General features: G+C 40.1%; 1 protein-coding gene, 1 long non-coding RNA gene, 1 other non-coding gene and 1 pseudogene across 15 annotated transcripts in view; 2 read left to right on the forward strand and 2 right to left on the reverse strand.

Annotated features, from left to right (window-relative positions):
- The window catches only part of TIA1 (TIA1 cytotoxic granule associated RNA binding protein), a 56,646-nt gene extending 45,052 nt beyond the window's left edge, over nt 1-11,594 (reverse strand). For 3 of the 13 annotated variants that reach the window (XR_006543476.2, XR_006543477.2, XR_003102346.3), the window contains exons 1-2: nt 11,324-11,575; nt 811-913 (exon numbers count right to left, since the gene is read on the reverse strand). Coding sequence is in view for 7 of the 13 variants with exons in the window: in XM_006079620.4 (XP_006079682.1) it covers nt 811-913; nt 11,324-11,349 (129 nt within the window). In the remaining 6 variants the exon portion in view is untranslated. Of the gene's footprint in view, nt 1-810; nt 914-11,323 lie in introns of those variants that run through there. The other 10 variants (XM_025261294.3, XM_025261293.3, XM_006079622.4 and 7 more) reach the window with 7 other exon arrangements.
- Nucleotides 11,595-11,702: 108 nt separating this feature from the next.
- Nucleotides 11,703-12,246, forward strand: LOC123328564. The gene is made up of 2 exons (XR_006543479.1): nt 11,703-12,087; nt 12,207-12,246. It is a non-coding gene; the product is annotated as an uncharacterized LOC123328564 (long non-coding RNA).
- Nucleotides 11,888-11,958, reverse strand: TRNAG-CCC. Its single transcript has one exon. It is a non-coding gene; the product is annotated as a tRNA-Gly (tRNA).
- A 1,266-nt stretch (nt 12,247-13,512) lies between the features above and the next one.
- LOC112578222 lies at nt 13,513-17,798 on the forward strand (annotated as a pseudogene).
- Nucleotides 17,799-23,959: the final 6,161 nt, after the last annotated feature.

Below are 23,959 nucleotides of genomic sequence, written 5' to 3' on the forward strand. Positions count from 1 at the left end.
ATTGTTGAATCCATCTGTATTATGTGTGGGTGACTCTGCCACATTAGGAGAAAAGTTTTGACATTTTAAAATACAAGACAACAAACCGAAGCCAACTGGCTAAATAATTACTTTTAAAATACCAAGTTAAAAAACGTTAAACTGGAATATAATAGAAGAGAAAGTAGTAGATACCGATACATACATGACTTTCTTTCCTGGAGAAACAAAAACTAAACGTTTAAATGCAGGAAAGACCATGGGATAAAAGGTTTCTCTTTAGTACTGTTTTTCTTATCAAGAGAATTTGAAGCTGCCTTTTTACACATATTATGACTCAGGATTAATACCGATTACATGAGTGAATTGTTGTTTTTTCTATACATTAAAGTCTGATGAATGGGCACTGCCACAATTCAAGAAAAACTTGAATTGTGACCTTTAAAAATAAAGTTTAAAACATCTTCACAGTATCAAAGTCTATTATTTCTTTTGCCTAATTTCCCATTTTAATAACTGAATTTCTAGATTTGCCAATCAACTGACACCACATAGAAAACAAACAATTCTGATGCCTCAAAACATTTAAAAAGAAAAGTCCCACATATAGTTCTCATCTGTTTTGGAAATGATCAGATCTAGTCTCTCTTTCCTGAGTAAAACAAACTTGGTGGCCAAAATGGACTTATTACAAATTTACTAAAACCTTTATGAATTTAGACTGTATAAACCAATTTAAGAGATCCTGGAAATAATGGATTTAAAGAATGTATTTAAAAAAATAAATAAATTAAAAAAAAAAAAAAGAAGAAAGTTAACTAAGTAAAATACCCTTACATCCATAATCATTTTGCAGTTTTTACAAGGTCCAATCTGGCTAAAGAGCTGGAGAATTAGAGCTTCTGTGACATCTCTGGAAAGGTTACCAACGTATCTGAAACACAAAGAAAAACAATTCACCACTTAAAATTTGCTTCTTTTAAATCAGTTCTTAAAGTTGAATACTGAACAATGAATTGGGGGAATAGGCAGATCTTTGCTGTGTACTACAGTATTTAGGAACTTATAAAAGTTTGAAAACTTCAAAATCTCTTACAAAACAGATGTAATATATGTTACTTACAAATATACTAGACAGTTTAGTAGAGGGAAACTAGTAAGTATCTGTTTTTAGTGAAGGTTGCACAAATAAAACTTACTGCTTTAAGTTTATAGGCTTACCTTAGGAAAATATGCCTAAAATCTCTCAAATGAATCATTTGACATGTAGAACAATTCATACAATCAATCCTAGAAAACTCTGCAAGTATTCTCCTTCTACAGTATGACTGAGATCATTAAATAAAATTTCCTCAATGTTTAATTCACATGATTGTCCTAAAAGTGTCCAATTGAGGTATACTTTGGTTTCGACAGTAAACATATTTTTGAAAGATGAATCAATCACTATCAAACTGTTATACATGCTCATGAAAGAAAGGGAAGCCTTTTAATGAATATCACTGATCAGTGGAAGCAGAAAGGGAGTAGAAAGATTCTAGGAGAGACTTTTTTTAACAGATAATATAAGTTGGTGACTAACAAAATTACTGTAAATAATGTATCACAAGACAACATGACTGGGATGATCCTTACTTTTTGCGGGGGAGGAAGATGATCCTTATCTAAAGGGTTTATAAATATTCAAAATGGGATTTTGAAATGAGATTACCTCAGGTATGTTAGTTTTATTACTTCTGAAATCAGAGAATGTAGTCTCCCAACAACTATAGATGTTTTAATTCTTCTGCTAAGAATCCTTCAGGGAATGTGATGAAAGGTACAGACCCTCTCCCCAGAAAAATAAAACACCTATACATGCCAGAAAGCGTGGATTCAATTCCTTCCTTCCATTTACCGATTCAACAGACTACTGAATGCTTACTATGAAGGCATAGGAATAGGCTAAAATGGCAAAGAGAGAAGTGCCGAGTCTTAAGAACAATGAACAATTCCTTTACAGAAAAATGCTAGACAATAATTATAGACAGACAGTATTAAATTAACGATGTGTAAGCCCTACTGAAATCATTGATTCAGGAATGAACCATCAATAGATGTAAAACTTAGGTGAAAGGCTAGTAAGAAAATGGATATGTGCAGGGTACCTAAGATGTCACATAGATTACTTAACATATGAAAAGGGAAAACTCACCTTAAAAGTGAGAACTCTACACCAGTCAGAATGGCCATCATCAAAAAGTCTACAAACAATAAATGCTGGAGAGGGTGTGGAGAAAAGGGAACACTCTTGCACTGTTGGTGGGAATGTAAATTGATACAGCCACTATGGAAGATGGTATGGAGATTCCTTAAAAAAACTAGGAATAAAACCACCATATGACCCAGCAATCCCACTGCTAGGATATACCCTGAGGAACCCAGGGTTGAAAAAGACACATGTATCTCATTGTTCATTGCAGCACTATTTACAATAGCTAGAACATGGAAGCAACCTAGATGTCCATCTACAGATGAATGGATAAAGAAGTTGTGGTACGTATACACAACGGAATATTACTCAGCCATAAAAAGGAACTCATTTGAGTCCGTTCTGATAAGGTGGATGAACCTAGATCCTATTACACAGAGTGAAGTGAGTCAGAAAGATAAATATCATATTCTAACACACATATATGGAATATAGAAAAATTTTATTTATTTACAGGGCAGCAATGGAGACATAGAGAATAGACTTATGGACATGGGGAGAGGGGAGGAGAGGGTGAGATGTATGGAAAGAATAACATGGAAACTTACATTACCATATGTAAAATAGATAGCCAATGGGAATTTGCTATATGGCCCAGGAAACTCAAACAGGGGCTCTGTATCAACCTAGAGGGGTAGGATGGGGAGATGGGAGGGAGGTTCAAAAGGCAGGGGATATATGTATACCTGTGGCTGATTCATGTTGAGGTTTGAGAGAAAACAACACAATTCTGTAAAGCAATTATCCTTCAGTAAAAAAATAAAAGAAAAAAGTGAGATCTCTAGGCCACTTTGACCCTGTGATCAAACTTTAAATCATGTTATGAACGAACAATGAGACATTGTGTATACAATATTATACAATATCATATATGAAATATTCAAGTCAGAAAGATCTAACTTGAATTTAGCTAAGCTTAAATTCAGATCTAAGTTTACAGGATACTGGGCATATAAAACAATTATACAAATTCAGATCTGGGATATTATATAAGGTGACTTATTTGATATCTTAAAGATTACCATCCTTTAAAAAAAAAAAAGTAAAAAGGAAGGCTACTTTTGATTAAGAGGGACTTAAAAGACACTGACAACTTAATATTTACAATGAATAATCCTTGACTGAATCCTCGATTAGCGAGGGGGTGAGAAATCACTTTTTCTTACAGAATTCTAATAAATAAATGTACAAGAAATGAGGGAAATCATCATTAAAACACCTTAGTAATAATGTTACGGGTAAGAATTCTTTGATACACCTCCCTCTATGAAGTGAGGCTTAATTTCCCTCTCCTTGAGTGTGGGCAACTCTTAGTGACTCAATTCTGACAGGGTATGTTGAGAAAAAAGGTAGTCACTATACAGTGGAGATAAGATCACAGTATCCAGTCCAATCACTTCAAGGCAAATAGACAGGGAAACAATGGAAACAGTGACCGACTTATTATTTTGGGCTCCAAAATCACTGCAGATGTGACCGCAGCCATGAAATTAAGACACTTGCTCCTTGGAAGGAAAGCTATGATCAACCTAGACAGCATAATAAAAAGCAGAGATATTACTTTGCCAACAAAGGTCCGTCTAGTCAAAGCTATGGTTTTCCCAGTAGTCATGTACAGATGTGAGACTTGGACTATAAAGAGAGCACCAAAGAATTGATGCCTTTGAACTGTGGTGTTGAAGACTCGAGAGTCCCTTGGACTGCAAGGAGATCCAACCAGTTCATCCTAAAGGAAATCAGTCCTGAATATTCATTGCAAGGACTGATGCTGAAGCTGAAACTCCAATCCTTTGGCCACCTGATGTGAAGAACTGACTCGCTAGAAAAGACCCTAATGCTGGGAAAGATTGAAGGCAGGAGGAAAAGGGGCCAACAGAGGATGAGACGGTTGGATGGCACCACTGACTCAATGGACATGAGTTTGAGTAAGCTCCAGGAGTTGGTGATGGACAGGGAAGCCTGGTATGCTGCATGCAGTCCATGGGGTCGCAAAGAGTTGGACACAACTGAGCGACTGAACTGAAATGACACAGAGGAGGAACAGTACCCTTCATAAGTGCTACAATGAAAGATATCTCCTCACATATTACAGGAAAGTAAAGTGACATGACAACTAAACACAATGTATTTTGGATTAGATGTTGGAATAGAAGGACATTAGTGGGAAAACTGGGGAAAACAGCAATAAAACTTGCAGTTAATAGTACTGTACCAATCTATTAACTTCTTAGTTTTGATAATCATACTATGGTTATGTAAGATATTAACATTAAGGGAAGGGTGAAGGTGAAAACTCTGAACCATCTCTTTAACTCTTCACTGTCTCTTTTTACCCAACTCATGTGCCTATAAGAAACCCTAAGGATTGCATATGTCTAAGGGAAAAAAATGGCTCTTCTGAAAATTTAATTCTAACATCTACTTTGCTAAAGCTAGGTAATCCAGTGATAAACAGACAGTATGTAGGGAACCTGGAGTCTGTCATTTACTCTGCAAAGCTTCAAGATTTTTCTCAGAAAAAATTTGTTATCAAATTTTTTCTCAGAAATTCAAAATTTCTAAGTGATTTTCCTAGTTTGAAGATAGCTAATAATAAAAGCTACTACAAAAAGCATTAAGGTCTGTACTGCCTTTGTATCTATTTAATGTGGCCTATATAATGTAAATTCCTGGAGCCTTTATCAATTAACTTCACACAGCTGTTTATTAAGTCTCTTCAGAGCAAGTTACACAAACAACTTGCTCTCAACCTTTGACACCATTACAATAAACCTTAAGTTAACATATGTAACAGTCTCAATTTTATAAAACAAGTTTCTTTAGTTACCCCATACTTTGTCACGTATTATTCTGTTTCTGAAGCAAAGGATTTCCTATTAACAGCATAGATTTAAGTTACATGTTAAGTTTTTTTTCTTTCAAGGCTGCCAAACATCTTCCTACATTTAGAGAAATCTTCACCCTATGGCAAAGCCTGACTCCTCTTCAAAAGATGAAAGGCTAAATATGGTTATATAGTCTACAACGCATATGATCTGGGCTAGGTCCAATACTTTGGCCACCTCATGCGAAGAGTTGACTCATTGGAAAAGACCCTGATGCTGGGCAGGAGGAGAAGGGGACAGAGGATGAGATGGCTGGATGGCATCACTGACTCGATGGACGTGAGTCTCAGTGAACTCTGGGAGTTGGTGATGGACAGGGAGGCCTGGCGTGCTGCGATTCTTGGGGCCGCAAAGAGTCGGACACGACTGAGCGACTGAACTGAACTGAGGTCATATTAGAGATACCAGCCCTGAACACAGAAGACAAAGACAGGGGTTAGAAGCAGAAACTGAAGAGAATCCACTTTGGTGGCAAACAGCAGCAGAGTCCCATGTCCAGTGGAAGTTGAAGTTGTAATACCAGGCCCTCACTGTATGTGGTAGGAGTATGCTTTTTGGGGATAGTCTATAGCTTGATTAGGACTGTGGGCCTGACAGTTGTCTGTCTTTCCTGAACGTTTTCTAAGCCAGGTTCCATAAACTTCCTCCAAATTCTGAAAGTGTCCTCTCTCTCTCTCTATATATATATATATTTTTTTTTTTTTTTAAGGAAGCATGATTGAACAATTCTGAAGCTACTTTTTGAAATTCTAAGACTGAGCAAATAAGTGAACATACTGGGAATATATATACTGGCAATAGAAGCCAAGTTCTTCACAGCTGGGAGAATGGAGTTACAAATACAGAGAGGGGAAAGAACAGAATGAACTCTGTAGCATCAGACTAGAATTGGAAGTATCAGTGCAAACTCTTGGGCATGTGTATCTCATTCATTTCCCAGCTCTAACCTCCAAGTGGGCCTGGTCCAAGGACCTAATGAAGCTCAGGTTCTTGATGTCTCACTGCGGAAAGAACTCAGTGAGACAAAGTGATAGGTAACAAGTGGATTTATTCACAGAGAAACACTTCACAGATAAGAATATGGCCCCAGTATCTTTTTTTTTAAATCAAATTCCTTTCATGCTTAAATTTTTTTGCAGCAATGCATTTAAAGAAATTCTGATGGATACCAAAATTGATTCTGGAGCAGCTGAAAGCCAAGATTTCTTGTCACCATGTTGAATAGACTACTAAACCAAAATGTAAATTTCTTACATTTATGTAGTTATAGTTTTTCAAGATGCTTTTTATTCAAAAACATTAAAATATCCTTCTCTAGGTGTTCCATGAACTTCTTGTTAACAGCCTAGAGTGAAGTATCTCATGTTGGTATTTATAACATCACCTCTGAGATCATGCACCAATCTCATACAAAACTGGCAAGTAAATGTTCTCCTTGGGCAACTGGATAAAATATGAACTATGTATTGATTAAAAACACTCTATCAATGCAGTTTCCTTAGTATGAAAATTATATTGTGGTTATATAAGAGAATGCCCCAATTTTTACATTTATTTAAGCCCTAAATGTATTGATGTTTTCTCATATGGTTCAGCAAATGTGGCCACTAGCAATTGGTAATTCCACATGAAAGGTATCTAAGTCTTAAATGCACTATTCTTGCTACATTTCCATAGGTTTTAAATTTTTCAAAATAAAGTTACCTGAGACGTTTCAATAGAAAAAGTCATCAATGCCAGTGAAAACTTGACAGCTCTGGGATAGGACTTCATGTCAATTTAACATATACATTATTTTAAGGTGATATTAAGTTCAAATAGTTATAACACTAGAATCTAAAACATTTTAAGTATTTATTAGTACAGCTCTGGAAAATTAAACTTACAAAGAAAAATCTGCAAGGCAGAATGCTGTATTGGGTTTGTTTTGAGCCACAATCATTGTATAAAAATGCAGAATTTGATATGAAGCCTCTGAAAATTTGAGTGAAAAACATGAATAAATAGGTTTTAATCTAATGATAAATTTTGTAAGAGTAGAGACATATTTTCATTCATATCTACTACTTAGAACTCTGCCTGGAATATTCTAGGTGCTCTATAAATATTTGTTAAAGAGATAACTGTAGCTGATTCACTCGGCTGTACAGCAGAAACTAACACAACACTGTAAAGCAATTATACTCCAATAAAAAAATAAAAATTTAAGAGAGGTAACTGTATTCTCTTAGAATTATTTTTGAACATTTGCAATATGATAGAAAATCCATTTTGCTGGAGTTATTCTAGTTCAGGGGTAAAGGTGTATGTCTCTTACTAATTATGAAATTATGACAAGGATATATTGTACACCACAGGGAATATAGTCAACATTTTATATTAAAATAGCAATATATTTTATAACTATAAATGGAGTATAACCTTTAAAATTATACACTAGTAATTTATATAATAGTGTATCAATTATATCTCAATTAAAAAAGGAATTATGTACAACAGTAAATACTTGTTTTACATAGTACATAGGTATTAGTCGCTCAGTTGTGTCTGACTCTTTGCGACCCCATGGACTGTAGCCTCCCAGGCTTCTCTGTCCATGGGATTCTCCAGGTAAGAATACTGGAGTGGGTTGCTGTCTCCTTCTCCAGGGGATCTTCCTGACCCAGGGACCAAACCCAGGTCTTCTGCATTGCAGGTAGATTCTTTACCATCTGAGCTGCCTGCGAACCCCCAAAGTGTCTGCAGCTCAAGACAATATTCTGGTTTCCTTTACATCCAAGTCCTTTACCTGGGGTTTGCTTCTGATGGGAGGAGGGACACCTTTTGCTGCCATGATGGGCTGGACAGGCAGAGGAGGATAAAATGGGTGCAGGCCAGTGTCTGTTCTTTTCTCATGTGTTGGGGAGATGATTCTGCTCTTGCCAGATGGTATCTAATCTCTCCATGAACAATCTAGCAAGCTCCATTGAAGCTGAGGATGGAACTTGGTAAGAGCCACGTGGTACATAATATAAATATTACATGCCAGTATCATAACCTTATAACAACTGTCTCTTCTTCACAAAAGACCGCTGCATGATAGCAGAAACCCTTTAATTTTATTAGTTGGCATCTCCTTCACTTGGATATCAGACCATATGCAGTCATCCATCCCTTGTTACTCTGAAGGGATTGGTTCTTGGACCTGCCTGTTCCCATGGATACCAAAACCCATGGATGCTCAAGTTTCTTACATTTGGCTTGTCATATTGAGGGTTTCACATCAGTGGATACAAAGGGCCAACTGTAAACAAATCAGTCTGAAGACAAGACTTGCCAGGTGGCGCAGAGGTAAAGAATCAGTATGCAACGCAAAAGATAAGGGACATGGGAGACAAATTCACTCAGGTATGCTTGCCTGGACAATCCCATGGACAGAGGAGCCTGGCGAGCTACAATCCATGGGGTCACAGAGTCTGACACAACTGAGCACATGCAAACATGCCCAGAAGACTTACTAAGACATCCAGGCTCTCAAGGCAGTTCTCATTTTTATTTTGCAACAAACTAACATTCTAGATGACTGATAATTATGCATTTGCAAATTAAAGTTATTGTCGACTTCACTCTCACATTCAACATCAAACCACTGGCAATTCCTGTAGCTTTATTTTCAAAATGTATCCCGAATCAAATCGCTTCTCACAATATGGTTGACCCTTGAACAACATGGGTTTGAACTGCGTGGATCCATTCATTCATATACATGTATTTTTTTCCACTAAATATGTACTACACAATCCACAATTGGTTGAATCCACAGATGCAGAGGCCCAACTGTAAAAGTTCTGCATGGATTTTTGATTGCTCAAGGGCTACAGCTCCTAACCCTTGCATTGTTCAAGGGTAAACTGTACCATTTCCAGAGTACTGCTGACAAGAAACTGAATCCTGGCGGTCTCCAAAGAGGCAGTGCTGAACACGCATTTGGGGCAAATGAAGGTATTTCCTCTGAGCCATTTAGGTACACAGGCAATACTGAAATTCAGACTATATCTTACCCTCAAGAATGAGTAAATCTTGATTCACTGCTTGAAACTGTACCCGTTTTTAGAACAATTTTATTGATCACTTACCATGGATCAGACATTGCTAAGAACATATTAAGAGTCTCTGACTCCCAAGGTTATTCACACAAACATTTTGTATTAAAAGTAAAAACGTTGCTGGCAAAACTTAGGGATGAGCACCTACTCATATTTAATCAGGATTGGTTTGACTGGAAGAATGGGAGCTTTGGTTGAGAAAAGTAGAAGCAAGGGAGGAGATATTAGGAAATGTTCAAGTATGGACAACTTGGGGAAAAGATTCTTGGATGTGGTGTTCTGGTAGTATACAAGGCAAAATCAGTCATAAACGTGAGTCAAAGCTGAGGACTGCAAAGTGGCAGGCTGATGAACAAAAAGGTGTATGACTTGGGATGACTTACTTAAATTCTAATCTCAGCTTTTCCTCAAATGCAAAATGGACACATTTACTGCAGAATTCTGATGAGGATTAAACAAGCACATGAAAGGCTTAACAGCGAAGGCAAGTATTTGTTGAATAAAACTTCCTTCATTAATTCTCCCACAATGGCTGGTCCTCTGTCCCCAGACTAGTACTGCATGTTTCTGTAGACTGACCTGGGAAAGCGGAAGTTGTCATTATTTGATATTCCCAAATCAACATACTAAAAAAGGTTAAGTTCTCAGATTATTTTTGGCAGTTTCTGAAATTAAAAATTTTGAAATAAGAACCTTGAAGACATTATAATATAAAAAGACAGTTTCTTAATTCAGTATGCTGTTGGATATCATACTTGTAGTGAAGAGGCAAAAGGGAAAAAAGGGTTCCATAAACTCTATGGGGTTAATGATTTTTTTTTTCCCAGGGAGTATTCATCTACAGATACAATCTTTCAAAAAACAAAAGTCATGTGCTAATTGCTGCATCCTAGTACTAAAGGTCACTAACATGAGATAAAATAGCAAAAAATTGTACTTATTTATTAAGAAAAGAGTGACTATATTTCTCATAGATTATATAACAAAACTATTTTTTGGCGCTAAAAAAATAATTGACTACATTGTATTTCATAACAACTATAATATCCAGAGTTGCAAAAAGAAACCTAAGAGTGTATTTTTTTTTTAATGCAGAGGGTTCTCAAATTGCCAGTATTCTAAGAATAAAAATAAGAAAGCTACGTCAAAAATTGGGCTTTTTCTTATTTTCGAGAAAAGCAACAAAGGCAGGATCACCTCATCGGATAGTACTTCGAAAAACAAAGGAGAATGCCTGGGGCGGGGGGAAAGCTACGCTACAAAGAGATGATCCCAAACTAAGACCACTTAACACTACAAAAATTCACAGAGGTGACTAAATATTTTAGTTACGGTACTTATCAATTGTTGCTTTATTAAAAACTCCCCGCTCCTTCAACGACATGTCAATCACAAAAGTAGCAAGCGAAGATAAAAGAGCATTAAATCCACTTCCCCTCAGTTGATATATACCTCCGGACGAGAGTTCCATTTTTAAAAAGCAGTTTCAAAATCCTTAGGGGTCCGATTTGGGGCTTTTTGATCGGGGATGGGGGGTTGCCACAGAAAAAGAGCCAAAGAGAAGTTTAAGAAAAAACAATTGGCTTTTTCCCAGTTGGCAACTGCGAAAATAAAGTTTACACCCCTGAAAATGAGTACACGGATTTTCAACACAAAAATTCTTATCAATGAAAAGAAAATGAAAGGGAGAGTATCTGGAGAAAATCAAAGTAAAATGAAAGCGAGACGGTTGTAAAAATCAGAATAGGTTAATCAAGAGGCGGGGGAAGGGATGCAGGCGAGAAAGAAAGCATGGGACAAAAAGGCTCGCCGAGTTCTAAAAAGAGGTTTGAATGAAAGTCTTTTCTCAGGCCGAAGGCCGCCGAGGGCCCGGGACGAGGCCAAAGGCCAGGCTGTAGGGGCAGTTACGGTGTACGGACTAATTTAGAGGCTGAGCCCCATCTCCTTCCATTTCGTCCTCACTGCCTGGGTGTCGGTCCCTAGACATCCAGGTGAGCGCCAGAGAGAGTAACCTTGATAACGCGGCGTCCACGGGGAACAATAGGCTGGGGAGCGGCGCAGAGCCGAAGGCTCGCTCCGGGACGATCACCATCCCGCCCCCCTCATCGCTGCCCCAGACTCACAGAGTCTTAGGCATTTCGTCCTCCATGGCTGCTGCTGTCGCGGCGGCGCCTCCAGGTCCAGCTCCCTACCCTTTACTACCTCACAAATCTTTTGACCGGCTATGGCTGAGGGGTAGCCGGGTTTCTCGGCTGACCGGAGGTTACCCCGCCTCCTTCTTCGGCGGCAATTACACTCAACTGCCGGGCCCAACGCGAACAATGAAGCCCCAATACAAGATGGCGGCGAGCCGGGAGCCTTGGAGCAGCCAGGGAAGTGACCCCGGCCGCGCAGGCGCAGAAAAATTTTGCACTTTCAACCTCCTGGCCGCCAGGCTGCACCTCAGTCCTTATATTCACTTGTTGCGCAGCCGTGCTTCCAACGACGCCAGGGGGTTGTGTCAGACTGCGCAGGCGTAAAGGTTAACTGTTTCATGACTTGAGTAAACATTTTTGAATTCCACCTCAAGATTCGAATGTGTCAACAGTGATTTATAGTAAAATATAAATCTTCATGGAAATGAAAAGTTGTGTTTCTAGAAGAAGAAAGACTCTAAAAATTACGCAAAGCGGGGACAAAAAGCAGCGTGCGCCGCCCGGGAATCGAACCCGGGTCGCAAGAATGGGAATCTTGCATGATACCACTACACCAGCGGCGCTCACGGAAGCTGGGTTTGCCGAAATACCTTAGGACCAAGTACACGCGGACGTTCGTTCCCATATTAGGAAGATTTAGTCATTTTAAAATAAAAGTTTACCGAGCGTCTCCATAACCTGTTACTTTTCAGGTAAGAAATGATTTCTTTTCTTTCCTTTTGGTACGGTTGAATGGATGTTCCTACTTTTTCTGTATGAAAAATCTCACTTAATAATTTTTTTTTTTTTTTTTTTTTTTTAAATTTAAAAGAGTTTCCGGGAGTTTCCTAGCAGTCCAGTATTTAGGACTCCACGCTTTCACTGCCGAAATCAGGTTTAAACTCTGGTTAAGTATTCCCTAAGTCACGCGGCGCAGCCGGAAAAAAAAAGTAAGAGTTTCATTAAGAATTTGTCTTCTTGGTGTTAACCGAATTTTTGAGCCAGGAATATATTTCCAGATCTTTGAGGAATTTTTCTTTATATTTGAATTTCCTTGATATAATCATTGTACATTGGAAAATATTTAAGAAACAGTTATTAAATACAGATCAATCCAAGAGTTCTAAAACTGAAGGAATAAGAAGATATACAAATCTTTATCCTCTTCCAGGGAGGCAGAAAAATGTATGTCAGTATAGTCATTATGCATTTTGTATTGCATTTTAAATTATGTAAAAAATTTTTTAAACATTGGGAAATGTACATGCCCAAAAATGTGATGTTTTCTTTGAAGTAGTTCATTTAGACTGCAGCACCTTTAGATAATCATTTTTGAAATTGAATTTAGAATCTGTGGTACATTCTTGGGATTTTATTCAAAGACATCAAGTAATAATATTTTGAGGGTGAACAATACAAATTTTTAAAATGTGTAATTCAGGAATTTCCTGTGGCCTAAAGTTTAGGGTTCTGGGGTTTTTTTTTACTGCCATGGCCTGGGTTCAATCCCTGGTCTGGAAACTGAGATACTGTATACCATCAGTCAAAGGAAAAAAAGTGTATAATCCAATGGTTTTTTAGTATATTTACAGAGGTATGCACCCACTCTATAATCAATCTTAAAACATTTTCACCCCCCACCCCCACCAAAGGAAACCCTTACCAATTAGAAGTCACTCCCAATACCCCTTCTCACTCCTCCCCTCCAATCCACTGATCTTCCCTCTCTACAGATTTGTCTGTTCTGAACATTTCACATTGTCCACAAAAAAATGATTAATGGTTAATCTAAGAAAGAAATAGAGGAACCTCCTTGCTGGTCCAGTGGTTAAGACTCTGTTCCCTCATCAGGGAACTGGATCCCATGTGCCACAACTAAGAATTCAAATGCCACAACTAAAGAGGCCACAGGCCACAACTAAAAATTATATCTATCTATCTATCTATCTATCTCTCCTGCATATGGCAATTAAGACCTAGTGCAGCAAGATATTAAATAAATAGGTAATTTAAAAAAAAGAAATAGAGAATTTTATTCAAGCCAATTTATAATCAAGAGGATTATAACCCAGGAGACAGTCTTTCAGCAAGCTCTGAGGATTTTCTGCCCATTAGAGGTTAGTGCTCAGGGCTGCCCCATGCTGCTGCTGGTGAGGGAGCTCCAGCCCTTGTGCACAGGAGGCCACCCCGGCCTGGCGGGCCCAATCAATGGTGGATATGGAGGTGGTGCCTGAGCGCTCTCTGGGAAAAGAGCAATAGGTATTGGCACTGGTCTCCTCTTTTAAGCATGACCTCATCCATAACCTGACTCAGGAGAGGATCAAACTACTGTTTGAAGCCTTCAATCAGAAACTTAAGGTGATTCAAATATATCACTTGACTAATAGATAGGGAAACAGTGGAAACAGTGTCAGACTTTATTTTTTGGGGCTCCAAAATCACTGCAGATGGTGACTGCAGCCATGAAATTAAAAGACTCTTACTCCTTGGAAGGAAAGTTTTGACCAACCTAGATAGTGTATTCAAAAGCATATTCAAAAGCAGAGACATTACTTTGCCAACAAAGGTTCGTCTAGTCAAGGCTATGGTTTTTCCTATGGTCATGTATGGATGTGAGAGTTGGACTGTGAAGAAGGCTGAGTGCTGAAGAATTGATGCTTTTGGACTGTGGTGTTGGAGAAGACTCTTGAGAGTCCCTTGGACTGCAAGGAGATCCAACCAGTCCATTCTGAAGGAGATCAGCCCTGGGATTTCTTTGGAAGGAATGATGCTAAAGCTGAAACTCCAGTACTTTGGCTACCTGATGCGAAGAGTTGACTCATTGGAAAAGACTCTGATGCTGGGAGGGATTGGGGGCAAGAGGAGAAGGGGACGACAGAGGATGAGATGGCTGGATGGCATCACTGACTCGATGGACGTGAGTCTGAGTGAACTCTGGGAGTTGGTGATGGACAGGGAGGCCTGGCGTGCTGCGATTCATGGGGTCGCAAAGAGTCGGACACGACTGAGCTACTGAACTGAAAGTACAGTTAAACTATTGTGGTGTGCATTTTAATTGAGCAGATTGACCAGTCTTTGGTGCAGCCCATCCTGGAGTGGACAACTCCACTGCACAGCTTTTTCAGCTCAACCTCAGAGGACTGTCTTTCTCTTTTCAGCTAGACTCATGCACCAAGTTTCCCGAGTATGAGCCCAGTTTTGCCCATGTTCTGGCTTCTCTCCAGGTACCCCACAGAGCAACTGTGAGATGAATGTACATGTACAGTGGAAACAGCCTATAGGATACCGAGGCTCCCATGATGCCCCTGAGATGTTTCCTGGGCAACATGTATGCTGAGACTGTAGATAATCTTTGATATGAAACTGGATCCCCAGCTTTACAACTTTGCCTACTTGCCACAGGTGTGGACCCAACTTATTACCAGATGGTCCAGATGCAGGTATTTGAAATCTTAGTATATTTTGGCGATTCCTGCCAAGATGTTCTTAGCACGCTTGACTCTCCACACAAGGTCTTCTACAAGTCAGAAGACAAGATGAAGATTCTTTCTCCTTTGCCTCACAAGCAAGTTCCACCCAAGTGTAATGACTACTGTTTCTTTTTGGCTGCTCTGAGTCTTCCTTAACAGCTTGTGAACTGTTTTGTTGTGGAGCACAGGCTCTAGAGCATGTGGGCTTAGTTTCCCTGGGCTATGTGGGATCCCACCAGGGATGGAACCCATGTCCTGCTTTGGAAGGTGGATTCTTAGGTACTGGACCACCAGGGAAGTCCCATGACTGCTTTTTAACTACTTCACTTTCAGAATGAACATCTGCTTTGATGGGAATACACACAAAATGAAGAGGTTTGTCCTACACACCAGTTACCCTAGACATTATAATTTTAATATGTATCACTACAGTGAATTCAAGATTCCATTATCTGTAAAGAGAGAAAACACAGAGGGTCAGACAGAAACACACATGACCTACAGCAAGTGGGACAACATTCAGGAGCTTCTGGGCCATCCTCTGGGGTGGGGGGCGGGGGGAACCTGTTGTCTTGCACAAGTTCTCCTGCCCAAACAATTCCAACCCATTTGGCTCCCACATTCTGCTTTGGCCTTAAACAGATGGTCTCTGAGGTCAGGCAGAACAGTCACATTGCCTTGGTAACTCTCTATGGCCCTCCAGGCTTGGTGCCCACCTGAGAACCATGGAGCTGTACCCTAGGAACATCAGGACTCATGAAACTGCTCCTCCATGAAACTGTGTACCACATACTATTCAGCAGGCCACCCTGTGGGTTTTCCTGGACACCTTGCCAGTGTGGAAGGGTTATTGTGATATGTTAAGGTGGGGCTCAGGCTGGGTGCTCTGCCATGAGGTGAGAGGTCCAGATATTCCTCTGTCCCCCATTCTCACCTGCTGGTGCCAACAGGGGACACAGACTACAAAGAGAAGTGCAACTGTGCATCTTGATACCCAGACCCAGGAGCTCTCAACTAACATGTAAGGAGACAGGGCTCTGTCTTTCCTGTCCCACGCACCCTGGGAAAAGTCTTTTTTGGGACTCTTTCTGTGATTGAAGACACAGGCATTCAGGATAAGAACAAGGTCCTGCCTTTGGCCCAGCATGGCCATGTGACCATTAAGGCAAGCAGGGAACATGCCCATAGTACTTAGTGGTGACTTTTTTTGCACTACATCCACATTAGTTACTTTATGAGCTGGTTGTGGCCAGGATGGCCCACCTACCCTTCTCTGTTTCTTTCTTATATGCGCTCCCTGCTAGGCCTAGTGGGCACACCCAACTGGTTGAAATACAACTTTCTACCATCAAGGTATGTGCCCAGACCTGGTTCCCACTGCTCTTGGAGCCAGCCTGAAAAGTTGCCTGTTTCCTGACTCTTCCCCAACCTGGCTGGTAGGACTGCATGTTTCCATCCTGTTTGCCTCTTTCATTTAATGCCAAGGTTTTAGCTAAAGACATCTTCCTTCTTTTGTGTGTGTTTCAGCATTCTGTTCTGCACTGTGGGCTTGGCTCTCCTGCCCTGACTCTGGACAGTGTCTCCTGGCCAGGCCCATTCATGGTGCAAGGCCTCTGGGGCTCAAGGAGGGCTGGGCTGCTCAGTCTCTCTGTGGGATTTGCTAAAGAAAGTAGCATATGTGTTTTAAAAAATTAATCCTTTTGAAAAGAATTGAGAAGTTTATAATTTTACCCTGTTTTTAATATTTTGGCTTAGCAACTTGTGACACATAGATGAGAATTTTGAGAGTTTTCACCTGTGTGTACAGATTTTTGTAAGTACAACTCTTTTGTAATAAACTTATGTACAGCCTCACCCTGTAGAGTTTTTAACAACGAGTGTGCAGAGACCTGACCTGGGCTCCTTTGTGGCACCCGGGCCAATAGCCAAGCTTATGTGGCATTCCCATAACTTTGTGACTGATTGTTTTCCTATGTAGACTGTGGCCTGGCTAAAGACCTGCACACATCCCACTCTGGGGCAGCCAGAACTGTTCCCATCCTCCTAGAATGAGGGAACATTCCTCATGCCCTGCCCATAGTCCTCCTCCTATGGCTTCAGCAACAGCTCACCTTGTGCTGTTGCTGGAATGTTAGCACTTAAAAAAAAAAAAAAAAAGAAATTAATGCAAAGTTATATACATTTTGAAGACAAAACAAATGATGACAGTTTGCATCGTCCAAATCTGCATGTACAAATGCAGATTAAGGATTAAGAAAGAAATGTGGGAATTCCCTGGAGGTCCAGTGGTTAGGACTCAGTGCTTTCGTTGCCCAGGACTGTGTTCAATCCCTGGTTGGGGAACTAAAATCTTGCATGGTGTATGGTACACCCCAAAAATAATAATAATAAATAAAATAAGAAGAACATTTGAGCTAGAAATGAAAACCCTCTTCAGTTGAGAAGAAAAAGAAATAAAACATCCCCATGCTCAATCCCTCACGTTATATCCTAAGGAATTACTTTTCTGGTGCCAGAAATACTTGCTCTTTACCATCAAGCAGGAATTCCTGTGTCTTTTAAGGAAATCTGGTTAACACATAATTGCGGAAGCACAGTGCACACTAAAGAGAAGTAGTGGCCTAAGTGAGCAGAGAGAGTTTTATGTTTAAATTTTTTTGTCGTGCCTTAAAAATGATTTTATTTCATCAACTCCCTCTTTTGATCCTTAATCTTTTGATAGAAGGCATTTGGTAATCAAATATTTGGTCCCTTGATGCCACCCAGAATGGTTGCTTACCTGCTCTAGGACCATCATATCCCTCCATTCCTGGTTCTAAAAGCCTGCTCTTTCTTTCCTTTTAGGGGGGATTGTACTAGTAGAGGGGCTTCCTCTGTGGCTGAGTGGTAAAGAATCTGCCTGCAGTGCAGGAGCCACAGGAGACTCGGGTTCGTCCCCTGGGTTGGGAAGACCCTCTGGAGGAGGACAAGGCAACCTACTCCAGTACTATTTCCTGGAGAATCCCATGGATGGAGGAGCCTGGTAGGCTGCAGTCCATGGGGTCGCTAAGAGTCGGAAATGACTGAGCAACTTCACTTTCACTTTTCACTTTCATGCATTGGAGAAGGAATTGGCACCCCACTCTAGTACTCTTGCCTGGAAAATCCCATGGACGGAGGGCCTGGTGGGCTGTAGTCCATGGGATCGCTAAGAGTCGGACACGACTGAGCAACTTCACTTTCCCTTTTCACTTTCATGCATTGGAGAAGGAAATGGCAACCCACTTCAGTGTTCTTGCCTGGAGAATCCCAGGGACGGGGGGGCCTGGTGGGCTGCCGTCTATGGGGTCGCACAGAGTTGGACACGACTGAAGCGACTTAGCAGCAGCAGCAGCAGCAGCAGCAGTACTAATAGAGGGGCTTCCTCTGTGGCTGAGTGGTAAAGAATCTGCCTGCAATGCAGGAGCCACAGGAGACTCGGGTTCGTCCCCTGGGTTGGGAAGACTCCCTGGAGGAGGACAAGGCAACCCACTCCAGTATTATTGCCTGGAGAATCCCATGGACACAGAAGCCTGGTGGGGTATAGTCCATAGTGTCTAAGAAGAGTTGGACAGGACTGAAGTGAATTAGCACACATGCATGTACATATTGGTAGAATGTCTGGCAAGGACTAACAGTCAATCCAAATTGTCCAATAGAACTTAAGCCAGTTTTACATTGTATATGCATTGTGAAGGTTCATTATTTTATAGGGAGCTATAGATGTGATCAATAATTTCAAGCAGTTTAGATGTTACTGTCTTAGTAGAAGTTGGTGATACACAGCATGAAATGCAGGAAGCCATCACTTTATGTCACACAAACTGTAATCAAAATTACCATCAATAATAACAATGCCAGGGACTTCTCTGTGGTCCAGTGGGTAAAACTCTGTGCTCCCAATGCAGCGGGCCTGGGTTCGATCCCTGGTCAGGGAATTACATCCTGCATGTTGTAACTAAGACACATGAAAATTGAAGATGCCCTGTGCTGCAACTAAGACCTGGTGCAGCCAAATAAATGTATTAAAACGAGTAACAATACCGTTAGTAAAGCTACGACCTCTTCCTTCCCAAACCAAACCGTTTTCCTCGCATCTCCCCTAAACGCGAAAGAAGGTCATTCAGAGTGGAAATTGGAGTCTTCATTTGTGTCACAATATGGGTTATATTAGAAGCCTCTTGGGAAGCAGTTAAAAATATCAAGGGCCACGGGATTTTCTCATCATGGAAACTTCTGAATTAAGCAAGCTAATGACTTGGTTACTATCATTTAAGGCTTGCTGGGTGAGTTTTGTTAAAGTCTCTGTGAATGATGACATCTTCAAATGAAGGAATAAATTCGTTGACTAAGTGATCATACCAGTGGAAGACTGATCCCTGTGTGTTCACTTTAAAGGCAGATTGACAGGGGCAGTTTCAAAGGCTACCTCCTCTACGTGATCTTGAGCATGAGTAAAACTAATAGTGCATCTTTCTAACCAGCCTGGGGAGAGCCAAGGCCATAAATTTGTTCCATGAATTCACTGGATCTTAGTAGGAGCTAACTAATATATTTAGCATCTAGTGAAAAGGAGTATTTATGGCCATACTCCAAACAAATGTCATTAACTGGCTGGATAAGAGAGTCCCACTTAGTGATATCAGCAGTAGCTTATGCAGTCCTAGAGTATCTTTCTTCTAAAATAAAATTTCTGAGCGCCATCCAATTAGAGCCTTGGAGAGAAGTCCACTACAGTACACTTGGAAAAGTTGGACATAGGCTATTGACTGTAAAACAATTGAATTAATTTAAAACTCTACATAGGATTTGTGTCTGTGATAGAAAAAAGTTGGTTTATACAAAAGTCCAAGAAATCAGTAAAAAACTATAAATGATCATACACGTCAGGTCCAGCATCTTACGATAGCTGTCTGCCTCTGATATTGTCTTCTTGTCCTAGTGTGGGTGTCCGTTTCCCTTCTATGTGAGCAATGTATTAAAGTGAGTTGAAGTCAGCAGGTCTCTCTATATACCAGCCCAATGCAGGACCCTTTTGAAGTGGGAAATAAGAATCCAAAAGTCAATTTCCTTCAGTTTTACTGTATGTGAGTTAGTTAAGAATACCTGGTAAGGATCTTCCATCTAGGTTGGAGATAATCCTTTAAATAATGCCTTTCCTAGTATGCATAATCTGCCTGATTACAGGTCATGGGGTACTTGATCTTCACCCAAAGATAGATTTCTGTGATTAGCTTCAGAAAGAAACTTAGAATGCTCTTGAAAAATTTAAAGTTAACAATAATATAGCATAGTAATGAGAAGCCATTCAGGAAATGAATGTTAGGCAGTAAATTAAAAAAAAAAAAATGAACACTAGAATTTAATATCCACAAAGTTATATTGTTGAAACATAATTTTTTTTCTCTCTATAATTATCCTCATTTCCTGATTTGAGAGAATAGCATTGAAACGTGTATTATACGTGAAACAGATCGCCAGCCCAGGTTCAATGCATGAGACAGGGTGCTCGGGACTGGTGCACTGGGATGACCCTGAGGGATGAGATGGGGAGGGAGGTGGGAGGGGGCTTCAGGATGGGGGACACATGTACACCCATGGCTGATTCATGTCAATGTATGGCAAAAACCACTACAATATTGTAATTAGCCTCCAATTTAAATAGATAATTTTTTAAAAATAAAAAAATAAAAGGTATCTGGAAAAATAAAATTATCCTCATTTCTACCACATATAGCCAAATTAAGACTAATTTGTTTGCAAAATAAACCTGGCTTCAATAATTTGTCTTGATTATTCACATAAGGCACTAGTGATAAAGAACCTGCCTGCTAATGCAGGAGACATAAGAGATGTGGCTTTGATCCCTGGGTCAGGAAGATCCCCTGGAGGAGGGCATGGCAGTTCACACCAGTATTCTTGCTTAGAGAATCTCATGGACAGAGGAGCCTGGCAGGCTACAGTCCATAGGGTTGCACAGGGTCGGACACGACTGAAGCAACTTAGCAGCAGCAATTGATTCTATAGGCTCTTTAAATTGGCTTTTCTGGAAGTTTTCATAAGGAATCTCAGGCAGAATGTTTAAAAGGATTCTCAAGGGCGGGAAAGCCACCTCAAGGGCTTGCTATTAGATTCTGACTGCGCAGTATCTATAGATTTGGGTGAATTCCTGTCTTCTAGAGGTCTCCAGAATATCTGGAGATTCCTTTACCAGCCAGGAGGTGGAGTTCTTTATTTACCTAGTAAGGCTGCTGAGAACCCTGCAAGCAGAGTACCAGGTTGTTTCCAAGGGGCTTTATGGTGTCATAAAGTTCACGTTAGTTCTTCAAAGCTGTTTGGTTATATTTGATTCTATAAATATCCTGTAATACGACATTCAAATAAAAGCCAAAGTAATTTTACCAGTGTTTCCAATTATGCACTCTTATAAGGAAACTTCTCAAATAACTATATTGCCTAAAAATAAGAATATTCACTAAGAGTTTCCAAATTCTGGAATGAGCAGTTATGGAGAAAGGATAAATATTTAAATTCTGCCTAAAAAAGTACAAGTTTCCCTAGTGCCTCAGATGGTGCCTCAGACAGAATTACCTGGTGCCTCAGACAGAATCTGCCTGCAATGCAGAAGACCCTGGGTCAGGAAGGTCCCCTGGAGAATGGAATGGCTACTCCACTGTTTTTGCCTCCAGAATTCCATGGACAGAGGAGCCTATGGACAGTCCATAGGGTTGCAAAGAGTCGGATACAACTGAGTGACTAACACCAAGTTGCTATAAGTCATTATTAGCTTAAGGGGAAAGATTTCCTTAAAACTGGAAAACAAATATTGAAAGCCAATAATATTTCAGACAAAAAGTCATAAAAATTATAACTATATTCATCAGTTCATTCAGTCCTATTGTAGCTAATTCTTGTTGATCTTGATTGTTAAGTGTTTATGAAACCATCATCAGTTTTCCATTAGAATTCTTTAATTTCTTACTCAGATTAGTGGTATGATTTGAAAGTTATTAGAAACTGTACTTGTCAAAAGGTCCTTACTAAGAATATTCTTGAAGATGAAGCATCTTTTTCCAAAGTATCAGAGAGCAACAATAGCTGTCTGTTAAATGACAGAAGACTTTAAAAGGGGTGGTTAAAGATCTATTTACAATACAATTGATGAAATAATCTTGGATTCATCAAATCAAGTTCTTTTTCTTGCTAATTTTTTTTAACATATAATAAGACCTTATTTGACTTCTAGTAATGCCCATCACTTCATGGGAAATAGATGGGGAAACAGTGTCAGACTTTATTTTTGGGGCTCCACAATCACTGCAGATGATGATTGCAGCCATGAAATTAAAAGACGCTTACTCCTTGGAAGGAAAGTTATGACCAACCTAGATGGCATATTCAAAAGCAGAGACATTACTTTGCCAACAAAGGTCCATCTAGTCAAGGCTATGGTTTTTTCAGTGGTCATGTATGGATGTGAGAGTTGGACTGTGAAGAAAGCTGAGCGCCGAAGAATTGATGCTTTTGAACTGTGGTGTTGAAGAAGACTCTTGAGAGTCCCTTGGACTGCAAGGAGATCCAACCAGTCCATCCTGAAGGAGATCAGCCCTGGGTGTTCATTGGAATGACTGATGCTGAAGCTGAAACTCCAGTACTTTGGCCACCTCATGCGAAGAGTTGACTTATTAGAAAAGACCCTGATTCAGCTGGGAGGGATTGGGGACAGCAGGAGAAGGGGATGACAGAGGATGAGATGGCTGGATGGCATCACCGACTCGATGGACATGAATTTGGGTAAACTCCGGGAGTTGGTGATGGACGGGGAGGCCTGGCGTGCTGCGATTCACGGGGTTGCAAAGAGTCAGACATGACTGAGCGACTGAACTGAGGTGAACTGAACTGAAAACTGTTTTTGAGTATTTTTCAAATCATATGAACCTAAAATTCATTTGAATTAGTTTCTTTTCTATTTCTGAGTATTTACGTAAGAGTTTAATTTTCTTGAAGCCAATTAAATACAGTTAATTTACAAGTTAATTTTGGTAAAGTCATTCACAGTAAAGGTATATCATATCTATAACTTACACACATACAGGACTTCCCAGGTGGCTCAGTGGTGGAAAATCCACCTGCCAATGCAGGAGCCACAGGAAACATGGATTTGATCCTTTCCTGGAGGAGGAAATGACAACCCACTCCAGTATTGCAGAGTCCGACGTGACTGAGCACGCACACATGTATAGACAGACACAACCAGAGATTTCATGACTTCATTTTCAAATCTAGTCATGAATCAGGGATTACAGTATAAACTCACTAGTTTGTAAATAGCAATTGGAATGCATGCATGCTAAATTGCTTCAATTGTGTCTGATTCTGTGCAACCCTGCCAGGTTCCTCTGTCCATGGGATTCTCCATGAAAGAATACTGAACTGGGTTGCCATGCCCTCCTTCAGGAGATCTTCTTGACCCAAGGATCAAACCCACATCTCTTTCGTCTCCTGCATTGGCAGGCAGGTTCTTCACCACTGTGCCATCTGGGAAGCCCCAACAATTGGAGTAGTTAATTTTATTTGCATGAGTTTAAAAAGGCCTCTTTTCCATTTTTTTTCTTCTTAGTCTCAGGAATTGCAAATGGTTTAGATAGGAGTAAGCTAAGACTTCCTGAGAGCCTTGGTAGAAAATTTACATCTCAAGGCTTAGGGAGAGAAAAGCGAGTTCCTCCTAGGAGAACTTGTTCCCTTAGGGTCTGAATTCTGAAAAGATGTTGATCAAGCTGGCATTATGTAAATGCATGTGCAAAGCCAGCCTGGAAAGGTGAGAAGAGCCCCATCTTAGTCATTTTGGGGGCACTACGTTCCTCAGTTCCCAAATACATAAGCATTTGCAAGTATTTTGTCCATATTTCAGTTCAGTTCAGTTGCTCAGTCGTGTCCGACTCTATGACCCCATGGACTGCGGTACAACAGACTTCTCTATCCATAAGTGTTGTACATAAGCCCTACTGGGGTGCCCATAGGTGCCTGTCAGTGAGCTGTTAGGCTTTCGAGGAACAATTTCCTATTATTAATTTGGTACCCTAACTCAGATACGATC

The sequence above is a fragment of the Bubalus bubalis genome, chromosome 12 (assembly GCF_019923935.1).
Source record: "Bubalus bubalis isolate 160015118507 breed Murrah chromosome 12, NDDB_SH_1, whole genome shotgun sequence".
NCBI lineage: Eukaryota > Metazoa > Chordata > Mammalia > Artiodactyla > Bovidae > Bubalus > Bubalus bubalis.